General features: G+C 36.5%; 1 protein-coding gene across 1 annotated transcript; it reads left to right on the top strand.

Moving 5' to 3' along the window:
- Window positions 1-220: 220 nt before the first annotated feature.
- On the top strand, window positions 221-19,004 carry LOC145576765 (vesicle-fusing ATPase-like). The gene is made up of 21 exons (XM_081634475.1): window positions 221-495; window positions 1,389-1,484; window positions 1,574-1,658; window positions 1,914-1,964; window positions 3,877-4,044; window positions 4,223-4,377; window positions 4,464-4,572; window positions 8,868-8,967; window positions 9,138-9,193; window positions 10,544-10,609; window positions 10,691-10,773; window positions 10,871-11,004; window positions 12,185-12,395; window positions 12,589-12,720; window positions 12,801-12,861; window positions 12,952-13,011; window positions 13,432-13,490; window positions 13,578-13,665; window positions 17,074-17,196; window positions 18,228-18,293; window positions 18,481-19,004. Exons 1-21 carry the CDS (start codon window positions 338-340, stop codon window positions 18,622-18,624), a joined length of 2,205 nt encoding a protein of 734 aa, XP_081490601.1. The 5' UTR covers window positions 221-337; the 3' UTR covers window positions 18,625-19,004.
- Window positions 19,005-19,495: the final 491 nt, after the last annotated feature.

Genomic DNA, 19,495 nt, shown 5'->3' with positions numbered 1-19,495 from the left:
CTGCACCGAACCGTTTACTACCTGGACTGTTTACAACCCGAACCGACTTAAAACCGCTTAAGAATAAACCGAAACCGAATCGAACCGATAACCATTTAAACCGAACCAAAACCGACCCGTGAGACAATTAAACCGATTCCAAACTGACCCGATTAAATACCGAACCGATTTCAAACCGAACCGAAACCGAACTGTCAACCCGTTTTGACAGTCCTAATTGATAGCTCTTCGTCCTTCCTCTGTCATCCAAAAACCTACGTAATAACAAAATCCAGTGCTCTCAATTTCATCAAATCCGCCATTTTTCTCCCTTTTTCAAACTTTGTAATTTCCAGAAATGGCGAATGATACTATGATCGTCACCAATACACCGGCCAAAGAACTCGTCAACACCAATTTCGTCTACTGCTCTCTCGCCGATCTTCGCCGCTTTTCCTCCCCTGGCTCGCGCCTCGTCTTCGCTTTAGTCGGTGATTCATGGGTTCTTTCTATTGGATATCCTTGTTTTTCTTGCATTTTGATTTTTGAATGATTGTCATTTTTGTTTATTGATGCTAAATTTGCTGTGAAATTAGTTTATGTGATTGGATTATTCTTAGATTATTGTGAATTTATGTACGAATTAATCGCATTGTGACGATTGAATCTGGGTGTGAATTAGTGCAAGTGAAATGTATGAAGGGTAGATCATGTTGTTCTTAGTTACTTGCTTAAATGTTGTTTCAAAATGTTCTAGGCATTACAATATCAATAAAGGCCTTAATCCCAAAAGAGTTTTGGGTCGGCTAACATGAACCAAAACCATCCGGGGAAAGTGGAGTAGAAATCGTTTAAGCATGTATACACAGTAGAGTGCCAAAGGGAAAGTAGGGCAAGTAAACAAAGTGAAAGTGCTTCAGGCATTAATGAAATTACTTTTGCAATAGTTGATTGTGAGTATTTCTGTCATGTACGTCACTTTGATTGGGTTTGGGTTGAGTAATTTTGAGTTTGTGACTTTTGTAGTTAAATTGCATAATTCAATGGTGAGTAGTTATGGCTAGACTTGTTCAATGAGCCGGGTTTTGCACAGGACAAGTTATTAATGAAATGGAACAGGGTTGGGCGGGGCATGTGTCTGGACGATCTTAACGAGGTGGGTGGAGTGGGGCATTTTGTGCTCGTGAGTTATGTCTTTAAAGTTGCTTAGGATGGGGTGGGATTGGGGTTTGTGTTGTTGAATTGCATAATGTGAGTAGACTTGCCACCAATTGGGATCGTTCGACTTTCAAGTCGCAAAACACAGTGAATCTGCAAAATCATGTCCCTGGTTTTCTGATGTGGGTTATTTTGTGCTGGTTATTGATGATCCTTGTAGTTAAATTTGTTGTCTCCTTAATTGTTGACACTGCACATAATGACATACCCAATGGGAGCATAGGTCTTAATTCTGTCCAACGGAAGTATCTGAGGGTTTCTACTGGGGATCCAATATCTGTCAAAAGGTTTGGTAGTTTAATCTTTTGATACTTGCCATCCAATTGATAATTTTCAAAGTTCGTGTTTGACACCTTAACTTTTCTCTTGTTTGTAGATTCGTACCTCCTCAAGAATTTAAACTTGCAGTGCTTACCCTTGAATTGGACTATTTATCAAGAGCAAAAGCTAGAGATGAACAGGTTTGTTCGCCTTAACTTCCTATGAAACTGTATTCATTTTGGGTTTGTATACCTGGGTTATGTTTCAATGTTGCACGTTTTTACTTCTTGAAAAAGGTTGTTTCCTAATTGGCAACCCCATGCTTCCACTTTCTTTAATGTTGTTGCAGTAAGTATTAGATAACCCTTCTTGTTTTGTAGCCTCATGGGCATATTAATTCTGGTGCCATACAGTTTGTTTCCATGAAGCTTTTGCTGAAATATCTTTGTTATCAGGTTGATGCTGTTGTTGTAGCTCAACTTATAAAGAGGAGACTTGTTGACCAGGCAAGTTTTTTTTTATTTTTTATTTTTTTTATTTTACTTTTTGTTCTGTTTGCTTTAGTTTATGTGTGAATATACATGCATGGAAAAATTATTGCATGCTTCGAATCTGTGGTGCTGGATCTGCACACTGAAAAAATAGGAATTCCAAATAGGAATTAGCCCTTTCTTTTCTTTATTACTCATGTTTTTTTTTTTTTTTTTTTTCTTCTTTTTCTTTTTATAAATTGTTTACGGCTACTACGCAAATCAATAAAAGGACTAACACAGAAGCCCCCTTCTTCTCTCAGTAAGGTCTCGTTCACTTCACCTTATTTTTGCTGAACTGAAATTATTTTTACTGAAACAAAATTATATTTGCTGAACTTAAATTATTTTTTACTGAACTTAAATTAATTTTGCTGAACTGAAATTATTTTTGCTGAATTGAAATTATTTTTACTGATTTTCTATTATATTTCTCCTTTAAGAAAACTGAATTTTACAGAACTGAACTTATTTTTATTGAACTGAACTTATTTTTACCGAATTGAAATTAATTTCACTGAATTGAACTTATTTTTGCTGAACTGAAATTATTTTTACTTAATATTATTTTTTTAAGGTGTAGTGAACAGGGCCTAACTGCGGTTTCATGGGCCTTTATAACTGAATATCAAGGATTTTTTAGTCAGTGTTATCAAACAAAGTGCCCACATTCCTACTTTCCAAGAAAGCATGCAGGCATTCCACTGATCCACCCTCTTCATCTAATTGACAAATTTTTGTCAAACAAAAATATTGTAAAAGCTTTGGCCTTGCTGCTAATCTAAGGTTCACTTTAGCTATATTACTTGGACCTTTTTGTCAAACAAATATATCGTAAAAGCTTTGGTCTTGCTGCCAATCTAAGGTTCACTTGTTACAGACTGGTTTCACAAGCAAGTCAATGTAACAGTAAACACAAACAAGGTAGGATAAAGGCTGAAAGCTTGAGTCTTTGATTGAAAATAAGCTGAAGTTACAAGGGCAAGTATAGCTTTAGGCTATAACTCTCAATGGTTGCTTGAGGATACTAATCTCTCATTCAAATGTCACTCAATTTCTGGATGAAAAATTACGACTACAGCTACTCCTACTTGCTTTTATACTCAAGCATTACAAGCCATTTCATTAACCTAACATTAATGGCTTTTGTCCTCACTCTTAATAGAGTATCAGCATTGTTGCAAACAACATAGTGGATCATTCAACGTATTTGTCTTCTTGTGCTTTGGTGTGCTGCTCTCTTATTGGCTGTTGCTTCTCTTCCCTTTCCACCTGGACATTACCTTCTTTGTCTTTCTTTCTTCTTGCGTACACCTTGAATGGTGGCTTGGTAGCACAGTCCATCACATCACTTTAGCTGTATTACTCGGACCATTGTGAGAGGCACACCTAAGAGTTGAGACTCAAGGTAAACTAATTTTGTGTGTCTGAGATCAAACTCTTCATCTGACACTTGTCAAGGTAAACCTGTGTGTGTGTGTGTGTGTGTCGAGAGTCTTAGCTGGTAGTTAATGAATCAAACCATCCCACGTATGCCCCTAATTAATTTTGCATTCATATCAAGAGTTAAAGACCAAGGTACTATAGCATATGATGTTTGTCAATAACCTTCTAGTGAACAGGTACTCTTAGTCGGGGACAAAAAAATAGTTATTATGTGACTCTAAATGAAATGACTTACACTTTAATTGGCTAAATTTCTAACAATTGTGTTTTTGTGAAGTAATGCCTACAAATTGAGACTGAGGTGTTATATTTTTATTATTAATGGTCTGTTTTCAGGAAATGCTGTTTTTTCTTAATTGGTGTTGAAGAATGAATAGGTGAAGTGATGTAATTTGTTCTGTTGTACCTCTTAACAATTTGCTCAATGACTTACTTTCTGCAGGTTATGACGGTAGGCCAAAAGGTAGTCTTTGAGTACCTAGGCAATAATTTTCTTTTCACAGTCAACCAGGCTGTTGTTGAGGGACAGGAAAAGTCAGATAGTGAAAGAGGGATGCTGTCAGATGACACATACACAATTTTTGAGGCAGCCGGTGGCAGTGGAATAAAGGTAAGGTCTCCATTCTGGAGCTTGAGTATATATACTGGACTTTTCTAGAATTCAATTTCAAATTATGTGATTGTTCTTCTTCTTCAATTTACTATATTTTGAAATTGTGGAAGATCTGGAAGTATATATGATTATTGAAATTGTTGTAGAACTGACTCTATTTTATTTTGCTCTTCAGATTATCAATCAACGTGAATCTGCTAGCAGCAACCTGTTTAAACAAAAAGAATTCAATTTGAAGGAACTTGGTATAGGTGGATTGAGTACAGAGTTTGCAGATATATTTCGAAGAGCTTTTGCCTCCAGGGTTTTCCCTTCCCATGTTACTAGCAAGTAATTTTTTCTATACCTTATTTACTATGATGTTGGAATGATGAATATATGTATCATTGATTTGTATTCCGTATTGGCTACTGTAGATTGGGTATCAAGCATGTTAAAGGAATGCTTCTTTTTGGGCCTCCTGGTACTGGCAAGACTCTGATGGCTCGCCAGATTGGAAAAATGTTGAATGGAAAGGATCCAAAGGTATGTCTGATGTTTGGAGGGGTTTTGTAGCTTCAAATGTGCATGTGATGATTTTGGTTCAGTTTATTCTTTGACTTATATCTTTGAAACATATATATATCTGGAGTTTGTATTGGTTGCGAGGAAATGAGATCTGCAAAATTGGCTAGTGGGCATATTACATGTTTTGCATTATCTGTTGATGTTGGATGGAGTATTGGAGTTATGTGATTGAAAGAACTTGAAGCGCATTTGCTGACTTGTCTTTTATGTGATGCTAAAGTAGCTCCATCGGACATAGGAAATTATACTTCTCATGAACTTGCTGTTATGCTCTTTAGAAGTGCCTAACTCTTGGTTGACTTAGGAAGAAGAACTTTCATTTTGCTTGGGGGATTAGAGCTTGTTGGCTGATAACATGCTGCCTGAAGATAACATGAGAGAGGGTAGATGAAACCATGGAAGAGCTGGAACCCTGACATGTAGCTTAGCCAAATGCTTGAACTTGCATTTTTTTTTTGGCTCATGAGCAACTTGGTACTCATAATTTGGATCTCTAATAGTCTAATCAATCAATCAAAATAATGGAGGACACTATTCAGCTTTCTTAATTGTGCACTTAACTGGGTGATTGGGGTAGGAGCCCTTAAAACAGTGTCCTTTCATATGTATAGATACCAAGTTTCTAGTTGTGTATATGTAGCAATATAATTAAAAGAAATAAGTTAGGTTAAAAGTTTGAGAGAAGGCGTAACTAACTTTACGTTTTTTTTTTTTTTTTTTAAATCTATATAGTGAGTATATTTTTAAAATATACATGTTACCTTTGATCTTGACCATTCAGAATCTCATAATTAGAGGCTATTCTAACATACCCTTAAAAAATTTAAAAGTAAAAAAGGTACAAAAAGCAAAACAAAAAGGAAAATAGTGGGCAGAGATGTATCCACACTGAAAATAAGAGAGTAGCAGAATACCAATGAATTTTCATGGCTTGTTTGAGGTGTGCGATGAATGAAAACTGTGTGTTTTCATCATATTTAGGCCTAGGCTTAATTGAAATTGTGCTAATTCATGTTCCGGCAAGCTCTGTCACTACCCCAATTATAGGAAATAAAAGAATTTATGTGACTTTTATTCTTGGACTAAAGCACCTAGGTCTTAGTTCCTTTTTTTTTTTTTATTGTTTTTCTAAATATTCAAATTTTGGGATTCTCACCCTGCAATTGGTGAATTGAGGAGTTTCACATCCAAACCCCAGATCAATCAATCAATCAATCAATCAAAGCCTTAATCCCAAAAGTGGGGTCGGCTAACATGAACCAAATTTGATTATTCCGTGTAGTCATCAACATAAATCTTTCTCCTCCATCCCTTACGATCCAAAACTTCATCCTCACGTAAATCCATGCACTTCATATCCTTCCTCACTCCTTCCAACCAAGTCATCTTTGGTCTCCCTCTTCCTCGTTTAATCCCTCCATGGTCCCACTCTTCCACTCTTCGCACCGGTGCACCCTCGGGTCTCCGTCTTACATGTCCAAACCAACGCAGACGATTTTCCCTTAATTTATCTACAATGCCCGCCACACCTACTTTCTTGCGAATAACCTCATTTCTGATTCTATCTCTTAAAGTGTTTCCACACATCCACCTTAACATGCGCATTTCCGTAACCTCCATCTTTTTAATATGCTCTTTCTTAGAAGCCCAACATTCTGTACCATAGAGCAACACTGGTCTTATGGCAGTCCTGTAGAATTTTCCCTTCAACTTTAAGGGAATGCTGCGGTCGCATAGCACTCCCGTGGCCGCTCTCCATTTAAGCCACCCTGACTTAATCCTGTGGGTCACGTCTTGATCAATGTCACCATTCTTCTGGATGATCGACCCTAGGTACTTAAAACATTCACTCATGGTCAAATCCTTTCCATCCAAACTCACCACTTCATTGCTTGTCCCCCTCTGAGTGCCAAAACGACATACCAAATATTCAGTCTTACTCCGACTTAGCTTAAACCCTCTAGATTCCAACCTTTGCCTCCATTGCTCCAACTTGACATTAACCCCATCCTTAGTCTCATCCACCAAAACGATATCATCTGCGAACAGCATACACCATGGAACCTCATCTTGAATTGGTCTAGTTAATTCGTCTAGAACCGTTGCAAAAAGAAAAGGGCTTAATGCAGACCCTTGATGCAATCCGATTGTAATAGGGAAATCTTTTGTCAACCCTCCGCATGTCCTCACATTTGTTGACACATCCCGATACATATCCTTAACTAGGTCTACATACCTTCGTGGGATACCTTTCTTCAACATTGCCCACCAAAGTATCTCTCTTGGCACCTTGTCATATGCCTTCTCTAAATCAATAAAGACCATATGAAGATCTTTCTTCTTTACCCTATAAAACTCCATCATTTGTCTTATCAAATGGATTGCCTCCATAGTAGATCTCCCAGGCATAAAACCAAATTGGTTATCTGAAATGCTTGTGCATGCCCTCAACCTTTGTTCAATCACCCTTTCCCACAACTTCATAGTATGGCTCATAAGCTTAATTCCTCGATAGTTAGAACAATCTTGAGCGTCTCCTTTGTTTTTATAAACCGGGACCAAGGTGCTCTTCCTCCAATCTTGTGGGATCCTTGTAGCCGTCCATATCTTGTTGAAAAGGTTTGTTAACCAATCAATACCAATCTTACCCAAACACCTCCACACCTCTATCGGTACCCCATCAGGGCCAACCGCCTTCTTAGGTTTCATCTTCCTCAGTGCAATCTCCACCTCTACTCTCCTAATCCTTCGCACATACTCCATGTTGATTTCTTCATCACTCATAGAGGTATCTCCTATCACAACTCCATTACTTCCATTAAATAATTCATCGAAGTACCCCTTCCACCTGTCCTTGATGCCCTCCTCTTGCACTAGGACCATTTGGTTCTTATCTTTGACACACTTCACCATGCCAATATCCTTCCTTGCCTCTTGTCTTCTCTTTGCCATCTTATAAATGATCCTTTCTCCCTCCTTGGAATCAAGCTTTTCATAAACCTCCTGATATGCCTTTTCTTTTGCTTGGCGAACAGCTGCCTTTGCCTTACTCTTAGCCTCCTTATACGCTGCAAAGGTTTCATCACTCCTACATTTTCCTAAGGCTTGATAGCATTCCCTTTTTTGCTTAATTACTGCTTTCACCTCTTCATTCCACCACGAAGTATCTCTCTGTACCGAAGTTCTTCCCCTTACTTCCCCTAAGACCTCTTTGGCCACTCTTAGGAAACAGTTCTTCATTCGTAACCAGGTCATGTCCGGATCCACCTCTCCATCCCAATCCGCTTCTTCAATTACCTTTTCTGTAAAAACCTTAGCTTTTGCATCCCTTAGGGTCCACCATCTTATCCTTGGTTCTTCTTGTCTAACTTTTTTCTTCGCCTTCTCTTTCAGACGAATAGTCATTACCAATAGCCGGTGTTGGGTGACCACACTCTCCCCTGGGATAACCTTACAGTTTATGCAACTTTGTCTATCTATGCTCCTTGTGAGCAGGAAGTCTATTTGAGTTGCATTTGCTCCATTCCGAAAAGTTATCAAGTGTGAATCCCTCTTCTTAAACCAAGTATTAGCCAAAATTAAATCATATGATTGGGCAAAATCCATAAATCACATCCAAACCCCAGACTCCCTTAAAAAAAAAAAAAAAAAAAAAAAAAAAAAAATCAAACCCCAGACTTGAGGTGTTAATATTTAGGCAGTCAACCGTCTTTTTGAAAATTGATCTGTGGCATATGAAGGCTGGGACGCTCTTTTCTTTTCTTGAAGGAAGGGTTAACTAATTTAAGTGATCTGTATTGGTATTAACTGTTATGACTTATGAGTTCCGAGAATTTGAAAATGCAATCCTTTGTGGTTGTTGAGACGTTGAATGAATGAGTAATATTGGTTTGAGTTTGAATTTTGGAACTACCAATCTGGAAACTAAATGTGACAAACTACTTTATATTTGTCTAATTTGAGTTTCTGGAATCTCTATTCTTTTAAAAAGAAAAGTCAAAATGAAGTGATAGAGATTGCTACTTCAACTTGTGATTGTGATTTATTGAGTGTTTGTTTCATGGACACTGAGCCACAGTCAAATGCCTAAAAAACATATTGCCTTTGCTTTATCTCTCTATATTAAATAGATTATGTTTAGCTTATGTTCTTGCAACTATTTCTGGAGTTTTCTGTTTCATTTGAGATACCATATAATTTTTCTGCTGCAGTACATTTTGACTTTTGAGTTATATTTTTTTGTTATTTTTCAGATTGTCAATGGGCCGGAAGTATTGAGCAAGTTTGTTGGTGAGACTGAGAAGAACATCAGGGATCTATTTGCTGATGCTGAGCAAGACCAAAGAACTCGAGGTAATGTGGGATATATACTCTGTATGTGGCTTTTATACTTAGAGCTGCCTGTGCTGGTTTTATTGACTTTGATCACAAAGGAAGTAATGGATGTAATTAGCTGAACATTTTTCTTTTTTATTTTTTTTTATATTTTTTTATTGCTAAGTTTTTAATTTGTGCTTTTTCAGGGGATCAAAGTGATTTGCATGTTATAATCTTTGACGAAATAGATGCTATCTGTAAGGTAAAACAGCAAGTGCAATGACAGCTTCATAGTTTTTTGTTTCTGTTATAGACAGGTCATCACCTCAGGAAGTCAGGATTGTTTCAGATTTTGACTGCTTTGTTCCTGGCAAAACATATTTGTGCACTTGCACACACGCACACGCACATGCACGCTCGCGCACACACACAGGGTACTAGGTAGTGTGGAGGGCGAAAATTCACGTCAATGACGTGTCGTGATTATATATACTTTTAAATTTATTTTTGTTTTAAATTTTATTTTTAGCCCACCAATGTTTTATGAAATGTATTGTTTTCCTTTGCTAAAGTTTTCTCAAACCTTTATGTTTTCAACTTGAATGTTTTAACCACTCTTTTAACACTTTCTTGAATTTTATTCTTGATTCTCCTTTAAAACTCCCTTAATTTTTCTTAAATGCTCTTTCGTTTACTCACTTTACTCACCTTTTTTCAAACTATTTTAGATGGTTTTGTTATTTCCGTTTCTTTATATCGTACGATTCCTTATGACAATTCATGTTAGCCGACCCCAAATCATTTTGGGACTAAGGCTTTGTTGTTGTTGTTGAGAAACATCATACTCCTTCCGTTTTTGAAGTTTGACTCACTTTTTATTTTGGGTGTTTCAGAAAGTTCAACTCACTTTTACTACCTACCGGTCTTACCCCACACTCTTTACACCTTTCCACTCACTTTCTCTTAATTCACTTTTTTCTTACCCCACTCACCTTTCCACCCTTTTCTTATAATAACCACTCACTTGTTACAAATTGTCCTAGAAACAAGGGTCTACAGTGAGTCAAACTTTCAGAAACATAGGGAGTGTTTATTTTTTTCTATCTTAAGATTCTATCAAACCTTTCCATCTAATTTCACTTCTCCATCACATCATTATTCCCCCCCCCCCCCCCCCTCCCCTTACATCCCCTCTTAGCTCACTTTTTTGTAAGACTTCCAAAAATTTTTAAATTTCATTTGTGATCTGCCTTTTCCGTGATTCCGGGTTTCCACTTAACACTTCCCTTGTTTTCTTGCTCCCTACGTTTTCTCTTGTTTTATTTTATTTTAACTTCCTCACTTTTCTTTATTACTTCTTTTTAACTTATCTCTGTAATTTCCTTGTTTCATTTTTTGCGGATGGTTCCATTTGACATTTCATGCTAGCCAACCCCAAATCATTTTGGGACTAAGGCTTTGATATTGTTAAAACATCATATTGGCATAGGTCCTCTTTGCAACTTTATGTTTACACTATGATCTTTTATTGCCCTTGTGGGACTTCTTACTTCGTGTGTTTGTGTGTCTGTTTATTCAAGCATATAATATGCTCTTTTGATGGAATTTGTAGTCAAGAGGCTCAACTAGGGATGGTACAGGTGTTCATGATAGCATTGTCAACCAGCTCCTAACAAAGGTATCTTACAAATTGGCTGTTTCATTGTGTATAATAGATGATGTTCAGAAAATCTTTTACTAAAAGCTTTTTGTTCTTTAGATTGATGGTGTGGAGGCCCTCAATAATGTTTTGTTGATTGGTATGACTAACAGAAAAGATTTGCTTGATGAAGCACTTTTAAGGTGAACTGTTAATATTCATTTATAAATAAGTGGTACCTCATTGGGAGGCTAATTTAGGATTTGTTGAATACTCATGTTCATAGTTACTTCTGGGCAGGCCTGGACGTTTAGAGGTTCAGGTGGAGATAAGCCTCCCTGATGAAGCTGGTCGTTTTCAAATTCTTGAAATTCATACAACCAAGATGAAAGAAAATTCCTTTCTTGCACCAGATGTTAATTTGGCTGAACTGGGTATGTGGTTTAGTTGTGAATGTTTTGAAGTCACATGTGCCCTTCTTGTTGACGTATGTTGAATTTTGGTGTTGGACACTCCACTAGGAAATTACTGTCTTTGTCATGTTATGAGGCATTGATGCATGTAACAATTATTGTTTTGCATTTTAAATGAGCATTTGGAATAGAGATGAAATGCAAAATTTTGAATTTCACCTGGCTGCTGTTCCCGTATGGCTTATTCCCAGAGTAATTGCAACGTTGACGAATGATTGTTTAGCTAATTATTTCAAGGCCTTACCCACCCCTCCCCCCAGTATTATACAATGAAGGGAGTATAAAGTATCCATCTAAGCAGTGTGTATTCAACCTGTTGCATATTTTTGGAAGGTATTACACTATCTCCTGTTTGTACTCTTAGTAGATCCATCTATACTTTCCGTCCAAAACCTTTATCTAAGGTTGATTATATTCATTAAAGATTAATAACCATTAAATAACTTGATTTCAGTGCTGTTTACATTAATAAAACAACATACCCCAATTACTCCCCCGGCACCATCTACCCCAAAAATAACCCCCAAACACCCACAATAATTAGATATAAGGGAGAGAGAGAAAAAAAAACCCATTCAACATTCACAAAATCCCACCCACCTCTACTTACACCACCATGAATGGGTGATTTGATTCGGTGCCGAGGAGGGGGCTATAGAACAGACATGTAGAGAGAGGGAGAATATGGTGGTGAAAGAGTGATGGATGGTGGAGCATAGTGGGAGAAGGAAAGGTAGTGAGAGTACTCAAACGACTTACATAATAGGGTTTTTTTTTTTTTCCCCTTTTCTGTTTCTGTGCCATTCTTAATTTCATTCCCTTTTGATTTGGATTTCTTAGCGCCCCTTAGTATGAAGTATCATTGATGCCCCACTTAAGGTTGTTTTTTTCTTGCAAATTTTTTTATAAATAGAAATGGTATTTTGCTTTTGTACCAAGTATATTTCAAACCTTTGATGTGTTGTGGCACAAAAAAAAAAAAAAAAAAAATGCTCGATAAGAAATTAAATCTTTTTAACTTGGTTTTTTTTCATGATGTAATGAGTCCAGTGCTGTGGTGTATGAGGTATACTGGAAAAGACCTTTATGAAAGTTTTCTAAACTAATCTAAGTGTGTTTACACTTGTCCACGTTAAAGCAGCTGCTAGAACAAAGAACTACAGTGGAGCAGAGCTTGAAGGTGTTGTAAAGAGTGCTGTATCATATGCTTTGAACCGACAATTAAACATGGATGATCTTAATAAGCCAGTGGATGAGGAGAACATAAAAGTTACCATGAAGGACTTTTTAGAAGCAGTTGATGAAGTTAAACCAGCATTTGGAGCATCTACTAGTGATCTTGAACGTTGCAGGTAGGGCATTAAGGGTTTACTGTGCTATAACATGCAATATTGATATAAAAGTGTTAATTAGCTTTGGCTTATACTGCGTTTCCATCTGGTAGTTTATGAGATGATCCTTTTGTTGTAGTTCACATGCTTCCTATTCATCATGTAGAACCTACCTTGTCTGAGTTTTATATCACATCTCTGCTAAAACTTGTAGGTTAAATGGCATGGTGGATTGTGGTGTTCGTCATGAGCATATCCAGCAACGGACTATGCTACTAGCTGAACAAGTGAAAATTAGCAAAGGTAGCCCAATCTTGACATGTCTTCTGGAAGGTGAAAGTGGCAGGTAATAAATATATCTTCTTACATTTGTAACTTATGTTGCTTTTTTGCATAACTAATTGTTCCTAATTTTCACTTCCGTAGTGGGAAGACTGCAATGGCTGCTACAGTTGGTATCTGTAGTGATTTTCCTTATGTGAAGATTGTAAGTTCTGAGCTTGTTGATCTGATCATGCAATTTTCAAGATCCATAACTGAAACATATCATATTTATGTTTCTGTAATTAATGAATAGGTTTCAGCGGAATCCATGATTGGTCTCAGTGAGAGTACAAAATGTGCACATATTGTCAAGGTTTATTACTACTACTCTTCTTTTGTAGTTATAACATTTTGTGAAAAGTTAGCTTAGGGTGTATTCTCTTAACCTGATTTGTACTCATCTGAATTTGATTTTATTTTTGAACTTCATTGATCATTTTTTTTTCTTTTTCCCGAACGTAGTGAGTATAAGGCGAGGAGTAGAGAGTCTTGTTTATCATGTTTTAATAATATGTTTCTTTCCATTACCACATATCATTCTATACTTGCTATACTGTTATTTATGGACAAGCATACAACTGCCACATTAGACATGTGGCATTATTGCATACGTGCTTCTTTCTCCCTTTATTTATCCATGTGGTTATATGTTTGAGGTGCACAATTACTGCAATCTGGGTTATTTTGAGTTTAACCCTTGTTTTTTTTTGTATTTTTTTTTTTTTATTTGTAGGTCTTTGAGGATGCTTACAGGTCACCCTTGAGCATAATAATACTTGATGATATTGAGAGGTGACACTGACAAAATGCTATTCTATTGTATTTTTCTTTTATTTTCTCGCTATAGTGGATCTATATAGCTCAACTGTTTTCCTGCAGGCTTGTTGAGTATGTGGCAATCGGCCCACGGTTTTCAAATATTATCTCACAAACACTGATGGTCCTCTTGAAACGACTTCCTCCACTGGTTTGTGCTTGTATTCCCATGCCTTGAAATTAATTCCTCGTACAACTCTCTGATTACTTCTAATATATACTTCCTCCGTTCTTTTTATATTGCACCATTTGGAATGGGCACAAGCTTTAAGGAAAAGTGTAAAGACTAGAGAATGTCATATGTGCTCATGTGAAAAAAAACAGATAAGAGAGAGAAAAGGTGGGGTAATAATTGTTGTTATAACATGTGAACAAGGGTAATTGGGGTATTTTGTGTGTGAACACAAGAAAAAAGTGAATAAACATATCAAATAAAGAAATGGTGCAATTAATATGCAACTTGCCAAAAAAAGAAAATGGTGCAATTAAAAAAAAAAAAAACGGAGGAAGTACAATTTTTTTTTCTGTACTGATTGAAAGGTCTGTGTCTTGACTTCCATTGGAAGGTATGTAGCTTGTCTTCCACAAACAAAGGTTGTTATGATTGTTGCCTATCTTGCGTTTAATCTAAGGATAACCTCGTTGTTTTGTGTGTTGAATGAATAAAGATGTATAGGTAGTGAGGATGAGGCTGTGTACGCCCAACTTTGGAGACTTTCATCTCAAACTAAGAAGTCTGGGTCCATTAATAATGATAAAAGATATTCCTTTTTTTTTTTTTTTGGGGGGGGGGGGCGTTGGGGTGAATTTTAAGTTTAATTGTACTTCATTATCACAACCTTGATGCACTCTGAAGTTCGTGTCCGTTGAAGACCCAATCTTATTCTATAAGACAATTCAAGTGATTATATAAACTAACATCAAATAACATTAATTACAAACAATGTCGGGGTAACAATTTCTTTTACAGAAAGGGGAAACTCCATATAAACTCTGCCTCCATACATTATTAACAGATCCTCTATGTTAAAATTAAACTCCAATTTCATTCATTCAAACCCCCTTCATGCATTGACAGATCCCCTACCCTAGGAAACAATTACTCACTTGTAATGAAATTAAAGGAAACTATATTATTAACATTCAAAGACATGTTAAAGACAATTGATAAGAAATAAATAGATAGTCTAAAATAATACTATTGAAAGAGAAGAGGAAGACAATATCAATTGAGGAGGAAACAAAGCCTTGAATTGAAAAATAACATTTAATACAATTTCAAAAGTTGAGACTGCAACCTTAGATGTCTAAATCAGGGTTCTAATAAAAAATGGATTTCTAATAAGTAGTAATAATAAACATAAGCCTAATACATGAATAGTTAAAAAAAAAAAAAGAAGTTAAATACAGGTCAGCAAAGCATTCCCGCCTGATCGGGTGTGAGTCAAATGCTATGAAGTGGCAATTTGTCAGAATGTTGCTGCATCATTGCCCAGTGGACCGGGCCATACTGCTCTTGATAATGATTGGAACTTCGACCAGTCAGGCCACCTTGCCTGGTGGACCGAGCAACTGTGCTTTAAGCCAGTTTTTGCTTTCACTTGATCCAAGCTGAACTCGTCTCTTCAAAAAGCCCTTCTTTCACAAGTAATGCATGAATTATTTGGAGTCACAAGATTCCTACTCACAAAAATCTTCCATGGTTGATCCAAATGGGTAGAATAACGGACTGTCAAAACCTACATATAGAGGAAGAAACCAAAAACCACAACTGGAGAAAATGTTATACATGTTCTGAAGAGTGCAAATAAGCTCATAAAATGCTTAAAACTGATGGGGGAAGAACATTATATAAAACGGAACATCAGTCTCACTACATATGCACTTGCTTGAGTCACCAAATCATTTAGAAAGTCCTGTGAGATTTATACCTTGTTGGTGTTCATGGCTTTGGGAGCTTTCTTGAGAAAGTGATGGCTTCTGCAGCATTTTCTTCTTCCAATTCTCAGATGTTAGTCTCCAGCACAGAATGAGCCGCACTATATAGTGCTTCCTGGAGAGCTTCTTAACATCTGGAAAAACAAGCAAAATAAATAAAACATTTTAATGGTTGATCACCCAACTCAGCCTCTTTTAGTCCTTTGCGCTCTACTTGTCCTTGAGAGTCGCAAGAGGTGGAGCATCTAAATGCCCATCCATTGCTAAACTCTAATAATGTTATCTTGTGAATTAGAATAGCTTCCATAGGTGTATGTATAATTATTGTAGTGGTTGTAAAAGACACTGAATAGACAAGCTGTATTAGATGACCTTAGTTTGGTTACATGATCCATTTGCTCTGCTTCATAGGCTGCATCTGGTAAAATGACATGTTGATCCCGCTCAAAGTTGTTTTACTAGTGTGGTTTTATATGAGCTAGATAGAACTGGGCCTTGATGATTGTGCTTCTTGATATGTTGAGGAATTGAAGTTTGAGATGAAAAATGACATGTTCTTACATCCAGTCAATATTCGTATACTAGATGCTCAAATGTACAGTAATGAATATGCTGTGTGAACATGGACTTGTTTTGGTAACAAACTCATCAGCATTTCATTTTAAGGTTATCTTATAATGTGAGCAATGATTGTCTGTGCGATAATTGCAATTTAACCCCTTTATTGCCCTTCTGATGAGGGGTTTGGTAGCTGAAAGAGTTTCTTTGATTCTGCTTTGATTTCCTCCTATCTCTAGAGAAGCTCTAGTCAACATTGTTTCTTCCAGCATTGTACTGTGATCCAATTCCATTGGTATTACATTTGATCTTATCCCATGAAATTTTCATTTTTTTCTCGATTTACTTGAACAGCATTTCAGCATCATCGGGTTCTTTCTTCTAATACTATCTTCCTTGTATTGTGATTTCCCTCAAATTGCTAGCCTGTTAGCTTTGTAACTGATTCTTTTATTCTAGTAATGATGAGCAACATAATGGAGTTTCAAACCTAAGATCAAAATTCCATTTATATTGTTTTGCATTGCTGATTGATGTTGAATATTTTGTGGAACGTAGTGCTGAAAGAGTTTGATGAATGATCAAATTTGGTGTTGTTGGAGTTTTGCTGGAGAAATAAGAAAAAGAGAGAGGGGGGGGGGGGGGGGGGGGGGGGGGGAGAGAGAGGTTTGATCTCTTTGCTTCCACATTTTGTGAGAGGCAATTGCTAACATTTCTGTACCATGCGGGTAACTGTATATTTAAATTTGACACTTTCACTTAGGATGGAAGCCCTGGTTACTCATTCCTTCTTTTTATCTTACATTTATTGGTCCTGTGTACTGAATACTTGTCAGTTTGGTAATGGTTTGGGTTATTAGTTGGGTATGTATGCGTTTCAAAGGATGTTTACAATTTGTACATTTTGGCATTGCTCATGAAATTCATATTTAGTAGGCATTAATTAATGTTTTAAAATAAAACCACTTAGTTGAATGTGTAGACTCTTCTGAAAGAATCATATTTGCTGTATTGTATGACAGTAAAATCTCCGTATCTAGTCTTAATATCTGTCTTTCTCCAGGGGAAGAAACTTCTTGTGATTGGGACTACCAGTGAAGTTGGTTTCTTGGATTCTATTGGCATTCGTGATGCATTCTCAGTCACGTACAATGTTCCAACATTGAAAACTGAAGATTCCCGAAAGGTAACCTAATTAGTCTCCATCTCCATGTTCAAATAATTACTATAAAGAGATCTAGGTCTGTATGCTTAAGTAGTAATTTGATTGTGTATACCTACAGTCTTCAGAGTTCAGCATGCTATTATTGAAGTAATCTTTTATTGCTTAGGCCTGCCTTAGGGTCTCATGGCTTATAATAGTGTCATAACTAACTAAATGGATTATTCTTTGATTATGTTTAGTTAGTCATCCACCTCCCTAGGCTGATGTGTGAGACTAACAGTTGTGGTGCAAAATGTTGTTTTAGATGTCTTTTGTGTTTCTGATGAATGAAATTTAGGTTATCTTTGTGGTAGATCTAGAATATTTAAACCCATCTCTTCTCCTTTACCCATGGCTGGTATAAATTTCATCTTCATCTCTGTCCCAACGTGCACAAAATTTAAACCGTTTTTACCGCACCCTTTAATTGAGTATCCACACCCACTTAACCCACTCCACCACCTACATTGCCCAGATCCACCTCGAATGCCAGATTAAATTTTAATTTCAAAACATATAATTAAATAAAAGTAAAAATACAATACTCTAGTATAGGTGAGTATTTATGGTTTATATTTTTTTACTTATTTAAAATTTTTGATAAATACTTTTCAACATATGAAATTGGAGATATATTTTTATAACCAGTGAAATTCAGAGTGGGCGGGTATGCCCTAAAAATACACCCCCGCCCCACCACCCATGGGTATGGTTTTAATCGCCACCCCACCCCACCCCCACACCTCCCCAACCAAACTTTTGCAGTTTTACGTATTCCCACCTTATGAAATCAGGGCAGGTTATTAGGGCAGGTCATTACTTAAACCTAAACCTTATGAAATCAGGGGAGGTTATTAGGGCAGGTCACTACTTAAACCTAAAACTTGTGCCACTGACATCTGATCAATAAAAGGGTGGTTGGAGTTTTCTTTTTATGCTTTTCTTTCTTTGTTTGTTTCTTTATTTTTTCTTTTGCCCAGGTTTTAAGTTCTGTTCCTTTGTTTGTTATTCAGGTGTTGCAACAACTCAATGTATTCTCTGAAGATGACATAGATTCTGCTGCTGAGGCCCTTAACGATGTAAGTTTATCTTCTTTCAATTCCCTTCCCTGTATTGATTAAAGTTTAAACTTCATTATACATGGTCAACATTGAAGGCTTATGATGTGTTTCAAGGAAAGCTTTAGGTGTGGGGCACAATTAAAAGGGAGAGTTTAAGTTCTCCTAAACGTTATAGCTGTCATTAATTAATTATATTGCTTTGCAGATGCCAATCAAGAAAGTGTATATGCTAATTGAAATGGCTGCTCAAGGAGAGCATGGCGGCAAAGCAGAAGCCATTTACTCTGGAACAGAAAAGATTGATATATCTCACTTCTATGACTGTCTTCAGGACCTTGTCCGGTATTGATTTGAGTATACCAATATCGAGTTCTGTTACTGTTGCTTACTTTGTGGCTAGTTCTGTGATTTTTTCCTCGTTAGTCATTCAGCAAAAGTTCTGAACAGATGGTAATTATACATGGGATTATACAATCTTTTATCCTCTGTTTATGATTTCTCGGGTTCAAGCTTTTTTTGGAGCCCCAGCAATCTAATTATGGTGTTGTAGAGATTTAGCTGGAGTGCATCGTGCCTTGGCGCCTTGCAAATTTATTATTTAATCGATGTAGTATCACATATACATCTATAGTTCGAGCAGATATTGAGTTTGTCAAATCAGTGTTAATGATTCAGTTTTCAATCCATTGTTTCCAACTCATGGCTGTTCCTTTTTATTTCACCTGGTAATTGATATGCATATGGTGCAGACCTTCGTTTTTTATATTCTACCCATTTCTGGGTTTATTTATTTAATTTTTATGTTAGGTAATTGATATGCATATTGTTAATGGTACTGTATTGAACTATCGACGAAAATCATTTTCATATTTTCACACCCACTTAGCTCAAAAGTAAAGCAGTACGGAATCCACACATCGCCATTTACCTACTAACCTACATGCCATCTAAATTTTCTTATACTACAAGATTTAAGCTACTATAATGAAGGTGTTCCCTGATCAAGTCTTCAAATATCAAGGTGTGTATATATCGAGGGAATTTAAAAATATCCCATATGACTATATGTTTTATTTTGCGCAACCTTCGTTTTAAAATTAAATGTCATATCTTGATTTTTCCATTACTTATAAACACCACTTTGACTTTCATTTGTGCTTTATATAAGTACACCAAAACCTATCTACTTCACTTCAATGCTATAAATTTTGTAGTCAGGA

The sequence above is a fragment of the Chenopodium album genome, chromosome 13 (assembly GCF_948465745.1).
Source record: "Chenopodium album chromosome 13, dcCheAlbu1.1, whole genome shotgun sequence".
NCBI lineage: Eukaryota > Viridiplantae > Streptophyta > Magnoliopsida > Caryophyllales > Amaranthaceae > Chenopodium > Chenopodium album.
The sequence above is the reverse complement of the archived record's forward strand: the minus strand, read 5'-3'. Positions and strand labels throughout refer to the sequence as shown.

What these genes read in the sequence shown, in the direction of transcription:
- LOC145576765 (XM_081634475.1), top strand. Translation starts at nt 338, where the DNA reads ATGGCGAATGATACTATGATCGTCACCAATACACCGGCCAAAGAACTC. An exon ending in TGTTAATTTGGCTGAACTGG is followed by an intron (nt 11,005 to 12,184) that starts GTATGTGGTTTA and finishes ACGTTAAAGCAG; the next exon opens with CTGCTAGAACAAAGAACTAC. An exon ending in CTGGAAGGTGAAAGTGGCAG is followed by an intron (nt 12,721 to 12,800) that starts GTAATAAATATA and finishes TCACTTCCGTAG; the next exon opens with TGGGAAGACTGCAATGGCTG.